The 11328-nt window shown below is 39.9% G+C and overlaps 1 protein-coding gene across 1 annotated transcript; it reads left to right on the forward strand.

Moving 5' to 3' along the window:
- Window positions 1–2276: 2276 nt before the first annotated feature.
- Window positions 2277–10603, forward strand: aqp11 (aquaporin 11). The gene is made up of 3 exons (XM_030398535.1): window positions 2277–3382; window positions 6297–6413; window positions 8838–10603. The coding sequence occupies exons 1-3, from the start codon at window positions 2785–2787 to the stop codon at window positions 8936–8938; spliced, it is 816 nt and encodes a 271-aa protein (XP_030254395.1). The 5' UTR covers window positions 2277–2784; the 3' UTR covers window positions 8939–10603.
- The last annotated feature ends 725 nt before the right edge of the window (window positions 10604–11328 follow it).

Below are 11328 nucleotides of genomic sequence, written 5' to 3' on the forward strand. Positions count from 1 at the left end.
GTGATGGACTCAGATGACCAGTGTGTGTCATCCTCCAGAACTGTTCTGAAGTCCAGAGAGCCCTCTGGGATGGACTTCACCCTCTACACGGTGAGGTCCTCACTGCTCCCTGGTCTGCTGGTGATCCTCTGTGTTGTTGTGGTCGCTGTGAACCAGAGGACCAGGAGAGGAGAGCAGCGTCCAGCTCAGACAGACAGTTAATAAACAAACTGGATGTTCATACTTACTCACCATCATGGTTTATCACCTGTTGTACATGTAAGTACTCATTTCATCTTTAATACAGGAGGTTCTACATTATGTTATATCATAAATGTTGATGGTGGCCAATTCATGCAAATTAAACATGTTTAAACTTGAGAGAAAGATGGAGACAGATTATTATTATTATTACTTATGATAGAAGTTGTAGTATTACTATCTGATTAGTAGATGTTTTGTTGTTAAGAGGTGAAGTAAAATATTAAAATAAATAAAAAGGGGGGCAACACTTCATGGTAACATTGTTAAAAATTGATTACATTCATACTTAATTAAATCTCAGTTAATAGTTATTTCACTGCTAACAAAACATGCTTTATTAACAACTGTAAATGTTGATAAACATCAGTTGCAACTTTATGATATTCATCCAAATAATGTTTACAGATGAACTACACAGTATTTATTAACATTTACAAAGTACTATCAACATCAGTTGCCACGTCACAATAAACAAGTGCTTAATAAAGAGTTTGTAAAACATCCGATCGTTTGTCAACAGTGGAATAACTATTAACTTGACTTTAATTATCTCTACATTTACCATTTATTAATCACGTTCAGTAGAAAGTGTTTCCAAAAGAGGTCGTCAAAATAAAGAAAACTAAATGTAATAATGTTATTGGTATTGATAGCATGGGAATAAATAGCTGACAGTTATAATATTAATAATGATAACAGAAATACTAATAATAGTTTTAAGTATGTCCTAAGTTTCTGTACAGTGAATAATAATAATAATAATAATAATAATAATAATAATAATAGTAAAAGTAATAGTTGTAGTAGTAACATTTATAATAACTTTGTGTTTTCAAATACTTTTTAACATGTATGAAAATAATCTCTGAACATTTCACTGAAGGTATATTTTTTAATCTTTTTACTTAAAATTAAATCTTGTTCTGATGATTATGTGATTTTTTCAACTGTATGTGAAGTCATCTGAGTTGCTTTTATGCATTTATATATATAATAACTGTATCTTGTAGTGTTGTTAGTGCTATATAACTGTTATTATACTTTGGTCTGTATCAGTCATCTGTATAAATGATCAACACATGTTGATACCCAGTTTTTACTGTGTTGATTGTTACTTCTGATTGTAATTATTATAAGTAACCCATCTCTCAGTGCAAAATATATCTTAAAGTCAGATTAACTCCAACGTTCACATTATAGTTTTTATCAGTGCCTGTAGTGTTTCGTACGGCAGCGTGTTGCCGCCACGCCACAAAAAGAAAAACAGTTCAGTATCATGTTATAATGTGAAAAGTTTATTGTTATAATAAAAATGTTCATGTTTTAACATCATGATGTAAAATATCTTATTACATGAAATGTTTTATAACAATAAGTTGTCACATTATAATAAGAAGTGTTTGCTGTTATAATGTGATCAGTTTGTATCTCATAATATGAAAATGCCTGTTTATTTTGTAAAGAGCTGTTATCATTTTAAATATAACTGGAACATTTTACTGTTTTGATTATGTTTGATAAATTGTATTTCAAAATGAATGAAAATGTGTCTTGCTGCATTTTATTCCTCAGTATCATTTTAATGTCTACAATAAATATTGATTTCTAAATGCTCATATAAGAGTGACAGAAGTTGTGTGAACAGGCCTGATAGCAGCTTCAGTCGAGGAAAAAGCAGAAAATATCAGTAAACTGGATTATAGCTCCCAAACTTTTATTACAAGCGTCAACATTTAAACTTTAACATCCATCAGGACGGCTTAAATCCCTCCATCACTAACATCTCCTGTGATAAACATACAGGTCCTGATGAGGGAAACACTTGGAAAAACAAAATATAACAGAATATTACAGTGATTATTTTCTAAGGGAACTGTCTGTCTGAGTGTGTTTATTTCTCCTCATTAATCTGGTGCATCTTGTTTGTGGATATGATGGAGACACATAAGAATACAACCAGATGAGCTGCATCTGTTATCACTCATCTAAACATATGAATATATACAGTCAGTGTACTTAAAGGATGTGATCCATGACAGCAGACACACAGCAGTCAGTGATCCACTAACTGGTTTCACCTTGGACCAGTCTGAACTGGTTTCACAGACTTATTTGCTGCTCAAAGCGATTCTGTTTTGCCTCGTAACTATTCTTACATTACTGTCAAAAGTGCTGAAGCGCTAACACCTAAAAAGAATCGGAGAAGGAAGAGAACAAATGGGAGGATGGAAAAGAGGAAGAGGAGCTGCGATATCAGGTCGAGGAGGAGGAAAAGTGGGGAGGTCGGTCACTTCCGCACCATGTGAGCTACCGGGGCTGAAGCTAATTTGCTCCCGATTGGACCCCGCATCCTCCGGGACAGAGCAGCAGCAGCAGCCCGGCACAGCCGAGGCTCTGATCCACCGGAGGAAGTGAGATTGGTCTGTACAGAGAGAGACAGAGGCCTGGAGGAGGCAGCAGCTGCTCGGGGCGCACAGCGGAGCCTCTCAGCGGCTGAAGGCGCAGACAGTCCCCGACAGAGAGCGCGGACCTGCCGCCAGCATGACTGCAGACGTGGCGGTGTCTCTGGTGCTGATCGCGGGGATCGTCGCACTGAGCGACGCGACCCGCAGGTTGCTGACCAGGGCCCTCGCGGACACCGAGCTCTCCGTGTACGCGGTGGAGCTCGTGTCCACCTTCCAGCTGTGCTGCTGCACGCACGAGCTCAGGCTGCTGTCAGAGGTGGGCGGGATCGAGCCTCGACTCGCGCTCACCTTGACGTACCTGGCAGCCGTGATCCACGGGCTCACCTTCAGCGGGGCCATCGGCAACCCCTCCGGTGCGCTCGAGCACGCGTACCACGCGAGGCTCTCGGGCTGGAGCGCTCTGCGGCGGATCGCGTGCCAGTTCGCTGCGGCTGCCGCCGCGCGAGCCGCTGTACCTGTGATCTGGGGTTTGGGTTTGTCGGGACTTCACGCGCGCCATAAGCTCCTCGGTTACCGGTGCATCAGCCCCATTCACGCGTCGCTGCCCAAGGCCGCCGTGGTGGAGCTCGCGTGCGCCTTTGCGGTTCAGACTGCTATCACGCACACGCGATCGGTGGAGGAGAAATACCGCGTGCACGCGGTGGCTGCAGCGATCGCAACAGTGGTGTACGCAGGTATGACGGCTCTGTGTTGTTTGTGATGACGTCATGTGAGTAATTGATCTGGTGACAGTAATAACCATCATTAATAAATGTTATTGTAGAGTTAATTAAACGTCAGGAGGAGCTCTGTGTAGATTCAGAGAAGAAACTCAGATTCTTAAAGGAGAACTTTGGTCGATTTAAACATGCAGCTTCATTGCTCAAGCTACCCTTGACTTGCCAGTACCGAAGACGCCAACAAATTTGGTCCAGCCATTACAGAGCTCCGTGAACGGAGATGTAGCATTGAACGCTAACAGCATGGGGTCAGAACTTTACACTGTGTTTTAAGCATCTTAACATGCTCCACATCTCACACCAAAAGTTATGCAACATCAGCAGGCACCTTACAACACAGCACTGTAGCGTGTATGACTCAAAATGAATAAAAAAGTAGTTAAAACAGTGTGTTTGTGCAAGCAGCCACACACCTGTTTGTTGACATCCGTGCCTTCCGGTAGCTAGACCAAACTAGCATATCCATCGAGTGTGCACTTAACAGGCTTAACAGGCTATTGTAAGGCTCATGGCTCATGACAGGCTGTAACATGGACATGTACATTATGAACAGAAACACGAAAATGCTGGAATACGTTTCCGTCTCCGCCAGTGAGGGAGTAAGTGCACGCTCGACGGATTGACTAGTCTGGTCTAGCTACCGGAAGACGCCGATGTCAACAAACAGGTAAGTAGCTCCTTGCACAAACACACTGTTTTAACTACTTTTTTATTCATTTTGAGTCATACACGCTACAGTGCTGTGTGCTAAGGTGTCTGCTGATGTTTCATAACTTTTGGTGTGAGATGTGGAGCATGTTAAGATGCTTAAAACACTGTAAAGTTCTGAACCCATGCTGTTAGCGTTCAATGCTAAGTCTTCGATCACGGAGCTCTGTAATGGTTGGACCAAATGTGTTTGCGTCTTCGGTGCTGGCAAGTCAAGGGTAGCTTGAGCAATGAAGCTGCATGTTTAAATCGACCGAAGTTCTCCTTTAATATTTTCAATATTGTTGAGGTAATAAAACAGTCAGCAGAAGTTCCCCAGAACACTGAAGCTAGAAAGGTAAGGTAAACAAGGTAAAACAGTATAAACTGTGTTGTTTTATTAGATTGTTTAGGCAGAGGAAAAAAAAATCATCCAATGAAGATCTTTCAGTCTCATTAAAGCTGCAGTCTGGAGTTTTGAGGAAAAAAGTGGGCTTAGCCAGAATATCTGAATAGAGCACAGCTCCCGGGTCAGTCCTTCTTCCTCTCTGCCTTCTAAGCCCCTCCCACAGAGGAGCCTGCGGTGCACGAGCAGGCTTGTAACCATGGTAACAGAGGACGCCAGATAACCAAGATGGCCCATTAAAAAAGACAACAACAACATAAGCCCTGATTGTTCTATTTCTGACCAATACAACTAAATTACAATGACGAGTGCCTCATGCAGATCACTGTAGAGATCCTGAGTAACAATCTTGCTCACATCACTGTAGACAAAGTTACCAGCTCATCATCACCAGCACAAACTGAAGCATGAGTAACTTTATTTCTCTAAAGCAATTCAACCACTTCAGAGCGTCCTGAACACAAACTAATCTTACTATAACTGCCCAATGGTCACTTAAAGACAGTTTTGCAAACCAGTAGCCATAAACACAAAGCTAAACACCAGAGTTAGCATACAAGCTAACAAGCTAGATTTAGCAACAACCTACGTAGCTCGACTGCAACATCGTACGGTGATATGCGCTGTTGTGAGTATTACTGTAACCGCCGCCATCAGAGCCTTGTGGTTAAAACATAGAAATAAACATATTTCCAGCAGCGGTCCTCACCTGTCCAGCAGAAAAGCTGCTAACTCTGCGTCAATCTTGAGTCCTTACAAATCTCCCTCCACCTCTGAAATTACCAGATATTTATCCTAGTATCCACTATTAATAACCATCATTAATAAATCCAGAGTAGAGTTAGATAAACATCAGGAGGAGCTCTGTGTAGTTTCAGAGAAGAAATTAAAACTCAGAATCTTAATATTTACAATATTAATGAGGTAATAATACAAACTCAGGAAAAGAAGGTTCCCAGAACACTGAAGCTGGAAGGGTGGCAGGGTCCGCCACATATACAAGGGAAAACAGTATCAGATGTTTTCTGTTTGTGATGCAGACTACGTGAAATAACTGCAGCTAATTTATGCAAATGGAACGTGACACTGCTGCTCTGAGGAATGACAGTAAGATGACTTTCTGCAACACCCATCTGACACTCAATATACAAACTGGGCAGAAACAGTGTTTGTGATGTGCATCAGTGAAGCCTTGTAACTGATGACAGAAGGTTTTCCTGAAAACATAGTGTTGCTGTCCAATCAAAACCACTCATCTCCAAAATGTGAACTTTTCATAAGCTAAGAAAGTTTATCAGCGACTAATCAAAAAACATCCTGCTCTCATTTCTTTCCTCACCCCTGGCCCTAATACTCCTCCGTATAAAGCAGCCATGTTTTCAGCTTTGTGGCGATGCATTTTTCAGGTGATTCAGGGAGTTTGTTAAAGGTTTGTTTGGCTTCAGACATACGAGAACCGTCTCAGCTCATAAAGGAGCAACCCCTCCTTCAGTTTGATCAAACAAATCAAAAACACCACATTTGGAGATTACGTGGTTTTGACTGGACAGTGACAATATATTCTTCTGACCTGTATTCAAACATAAACATCCACCTGTAACATTTGAGTATCTTCAAGCTGTGGTACAATCTGACCAATCACAGCTCTGTTAACTGCTGTCAGAAGTCTGTCGTTAGTCATTTGTGAACAGGATGATAAAATCAATGAACTGGTGTGTGTGTGTGTGTGTGTGTGTGTGTGTGTGTGTGTGTGTGTGTGTGTGTGTGTGTGTCCAGGTGGCAGTGTGACAGGAGCAGTGTTCAACCCGGCGCTGGCCTTCTCCACACAGTTCCCCTGCAGTGGACACTCCTTCCTGGAGTACTGCCTGGTCTACTGGCTGGGCCCTCTGCTGGGTGAGACCCTCTGATGTTCACTGATATCAGGGTATCTGCAGCTCTCGAGAAGTCTTAAAAAGCACTGATGTTAAAGGAGAACTTCGGTCGATTTAAACATGCAGCTTTATTGCTCAAGCTACCCTTGACTTGCCACTACCGAAGACGCGAACAAATTTGGTCCAGCCATTACAGAGCTCCGTGAACGGAGATGTAGCATTGAACGCTAACAGCATGGGGTCAGAACTTTACACTGTGTTTTTGGCGTCTTAACATGCTCCACATCTCACACCAAAAGTTATACAACATCAGCAGACACCTTAGCACACAGCACTGTAGTGTGTATGAGTCAAACTGAATAAAAAAGTAGTTAAAACAGTGTGTTTGTGCAAGGAGCTACTTACCTGTTTGTTGACATCCGTGTCTTCCGGTAGCTAGACCAAACTAGTCAATCCGTCGAGTGTGCACTTAACAGGCTTAACAGGCTATTGTAAGGCTCATGGCTCATGACAGGCTGTAACATGGACATGTACATTATGAACAGAAACACGAAAATTCTGGATTACGTCTCCGTCTCCGCCAGTGAGGGAGTAAGTGCACGCTCGACGGATTGACTAGTTTGGTCTAGCTACCGGAAGACACGGATGTCAACAAACAGGTAAGTAGCTGCTTGCACAAACACACTGTTTTAACTACTTTTTTATTCATTTTGAGTCATACACGCTACAGTGCTGTGTTGTAAGGTGCCTGCTGATGTTGCATAACTTTTGGTGTGAGATGTGGAGCATGTTAAGACGCTTAAAACACAGTGTAAAGTTCTGACCCCATGCTGTTAGCTGTCAATGCTACATCTCCGTTCACGGAGCTCTGTAATGGCTGGACCAAATATGTTCGCGTCTTCGGTACTGGCAAGTCAAGGGTAGCTTGAGCAATGAAGCTGCATGTTTAAATCGACCGAAGTTCTCCTTTAAGTTTTATACAAAAATGAAAAGTTAAATTTATGACGGTCTTAAATGTTTTTTCTGGTCTTATAAAACACCACTGTAGATCTACTTTATGTTATGTTTAAAGTTATTTCAGTTTAGAGATAATTAAGCAAAATGTCTCTATCTTGATTCTAGTTTCTTGGAAATGTTCACTTCTACAGAACTCTATAATCTCAATGTTGTTTTTCTTAATTTATCTGCATTCCTGTGAATAACGTACGAACACAGATCGGGTTTGAGATTCAGGTTTGTGTTTTCCATTCAACATGTTGACAGTGTTGATACAAATCTGAGAAGCTGCTTAAAGGTCAAGTTGTCGTGTCTCATTTCAACATGCGCTCTCTCACTCTGATGGCAGCCGGGAAAAGAACGTCAAATATCTTCCTAAAGTTCAGAAATGACATTTATTTGTTCTATCATTAAAGATTATACACGTAAATCTGGGTTCAAGCGATGAGTAGAAAGTAGCTCAGGCCCCCGCTACACTGTGAGGAAGTTTTAGTCCTCCGTCTTAAACAGTTTAGTTCATACACAGACGATAATGAATCACTTGTGCTCAGTTGGACAAAAACAAAACATTAGAACATAATGACAAAATCATTTCCATTTATATTGTCACTCTTCACCAGCACATTCCAACGATTCTCAGTGGTTTTAAGTTCTGGACTCTGGTGGCCAAACCATGTTTGAAAATGATGCTTTGTGCTCCACTTTTTCACACTTTCACCTGACTAACTGAATCCACCCCAGATCATAATACTGCTCCTTTAGGCTTGAACAGTAGGCACTAGGCATGATGGGTGCATCACTTTATCCTCCTTTTCTTACCCTTATGCACCAATCACTCTGGAACAGGTTGAATCTGGACTCATCAGACCACATTTTCCATCACTACAGAGTCCAGACTTTATGCTCCCCAGCAAACTGAAGTCTTTTTTTCTGACATTTATTTCCCAAAATGATGTTTCACCACCTTCCTGGTTTTAATAATGTGTTTGCCATTTCTGAACACAATTTTAGTAGTTTTGGTATCTGCTTAGTTGTTGTTGTTTTTTTTTGCTTGATGCAGGCCAATAATTTGACCCTGCTGTAACAGAGTAACATTTTCCACAACCACAAGATATGTAGTGAAATTAACAAAGATTATTAACAGAATGTGAAGAAATTGATCTGAGCCCCCGCGTCTGGATAACTAGCTGCACAGCTAACTAGCTATCGGCAATATCATTTGTTATATTGTACCTTTAAAGTTTAAAAAGTGTTATCTGACCTCTCCTCCTGTCAGTAAACGCCTCTGGATCAGAGCAGAATAAATGAGACTCTGGGTGTTTACAGTCTGTCTCTCCACCCGGCTCTGATTTGTTTTGGTGGAGCATCCCCAAGCTGCAGAAATGTTATATTGTGCATGTAAATCTGAATGTTTCCCCTCATTTCTTCTTCTACATTCTTGCTGTTGCAGGTACGATGGGCTCAGTGCTGCTGTTTGACAAACTCGTCCCTCTGCTGTGGAGAAAATCACCGTCTCTCCAGCTCCCCCTGGAGACCAAGAAGAGGGCATGAGGAAGAGGCATCGCCGGGCGACATGTGTGGAAGTCCTGAGGGACTGTTAAAGGGACAGTTCACCTTAAAATCAAAAAAGCTAATTTGACCTCTTACTTGTGGTGATAAGTATCCATCTAGATTGATTCGGTGTGATGACAGTCAGCCTTCTCTCGGCTTGTTGACATTTTAAAAAGTCAACAGCAATGTGTCCTGCCAAGATAAACCCACAGAGCTTCTTGTGAGCAGTTTCATGTTGGAACTAGGTGTGTTGAGGTGTACCAGTAACGACGATCACCATGATATTTAAAAATGAAATATTCACATGGTGTTAACAATGCACATATGATGATATCACTGGAAATGATACATAGCCTCTTTGTTTATTGCCGTTCTCTCTTTCTCATGGAAGGTGGCGAGTTCTAACAAGGTGATGTTTTCACCCGTGTTCATTTGTTTGCTGGTTGGTTTCTGAGCGTATTTGCACGAAAACTACTGGACAGATTTTTAAAAAGCTTTGATGGAGGATCGTCTCAGCCAAGAATAGACACCATTTACATTTCCCGTTCAAACAGACAGATCCAGTTCACCATTTTGATTCATTATATTATGAAAGAGAATCATGCGCATTTAAGTGTCTGCTATTTATGAGTCAGGACAAAATAGGACTGTTTGGATTTGGCTGAGGTATGCACTCAGAGGACATTAATGTTGCACGAGCACGAGCTTCTGGTTCATGAGAAGATGGACGCTTCCTTCTGCGTGGTGATACGGTTGGTGGGTGTAGTTCGGCAGAGAGAAAATAGTTCCTACATGAAACTGCTCCCAACAAGGTCTGTGGATTATTTGAGGTAACTGAGTCATGATTTCAGGAAAGACACACTGTTGAGGCAGACATCTCTACGGAGGATATCTCCAAAAACTCTTCAACTCACACCAAAACAAACAGCACTACAAGAGGAAAATGTGTTTTGATTTGGGGTGAATTGTTCCTTTAACCTGCTGCTGAGTCCAGTCATCAGACACTAGCACAAGAAGAAGAACGCTGACGTGCACTTTTACTGTTCAGCCTGACACAAATGGACTGTGTGAGTTCACCTCAAGAAGAGCACACTAGAAGAGAAAACTGAAGACTTTAATTTAGTTGGTATTTTTTTAGAGCTCATTAATGGAACATCAAATTTTAGTTTAGACTTTACGAGTACGTTGTCGGACACTAAAAATCATTCCTTTAACTTCCTGTCGGTTTACACTCATCTGATTTAAAACCTTTAAAAACCTCAACACTCTTTTTTTGAGCCAGTATCACTTTATAACTGTGAAAATGTCAAATATCTGTCACTGGAATATCAACAGTTGTGTCTTGTTTTGTGTGCATGATGTTCAGATTACAGCATGACATGAAATCATAACTGATTTTTAAGAAAAATTCAACATTTATTCACTTGTTTCTGGGAATTCAAGCACAGTTATTGTAGCTGCACTAATTTAAACTGAGCACAGTTTTTGTTTTTGTAATAAAACCATTTAATAAGCTAATTCACTAATTAATCAGCTAGCATTTCTCTTCCAACAACATTCCAGAGCCGAGCACAGAGTCAGACTTGTACTGTACACAGATGTAACTGTGACTTCTCAGCCAACTGGAGGCAGATTAAACTGTGTGATCAATCACCTGAAATAAGATTGTTTGATTGGTTTATTGTTGTCTAAATGAAGCTCTGTGCGGGTGAAACGATTATTTGACTTGCTGATTTACAGAAAAATAATAATGAAAACATTTTTTTTTTTTTTTTTGCCGTTTCATGTTTTTTTAATTTGAGGTTTTGCTGCATTTCTGTTTTCTGAAATGAACATTTTCTGTGTTTTGGACTTTTGGTCCAACAAGAAAGTCAAATACTGGCCAAATATTTGACTTTTCATAACTGGAAATGATTGAAATTAGAAACAGATTCAACTATCAATCAATTATTTTAAGAGCTATTGACTTTTTATACAAATTAAAGCTATAAATTATTAATCTTTTTAACAGAAAATTAAGACTTATCATTTTTAATAGGAATTAAAACCATAAACTAAACTAATAATCAATATTTAATTACACAAATGCTAATTGGTCTAAACAACTTATTTTTCATAGAAAATTAAAATTATAGAATAAACTATAAATCAATTATTTTAGTTGTAGTTTCCAATAAAAATGTTTTTTTTTTTTAACAGAAATTAAGTTTAAACAATTAACTTTTTTAACAAAAAATTCAAAACAAGACTGAACTTTATTTTTTTCTTAAAAGTGAAAACTATAAAATAGTAATAGAAAATGAAAATGATAGACTAAACTATTTATCAATCAGTATAAAAATAATTGATAGATTAATCCATGAAAATTTTAATCATTAGTTAATCATTAG

This window comes from Sparus aurata, chromosome 2 (assembly GCF_900880675.1).
Source record: "Sparus aurata chromosome 2, fSpaAur1.1, whole genome shotgun sequence".
NCBI classification, from domain to species: Eukaryota; Metazoa; Chordata; class Actinopteri; order Spariformes; family Sparidae; genus Sparus; species Sparus aurata.

What these genes read in the sequence shown, in the direction of transcription:
- aqp11 (XM_030398535.1), top strand. Translation starts at nt 2,785, where the DNA reads ATGACTGCAGACGTGGCGGTGTCTCTGGTGCTGATCGCGGGGATCGTC. An exon ending in CGCAACAGTGGTGTACGCAG is followed by an intron (nt 3,383 to 6,296) that starts GTATGACGGCTC and finishes GTGTGTGTCCAG; the next exon opens with GTGGCAGTGTGACAGGAGCA. An exon ending in CTGGCTGGGCCCTCTGCTGG is followed by an intron (nt 6,414 to 8,837) that starts GTGAGACCCTCT and finishes TTGCTGTTGCAG; the next exon opens with GTACGATGGGCTCAGTGCTG.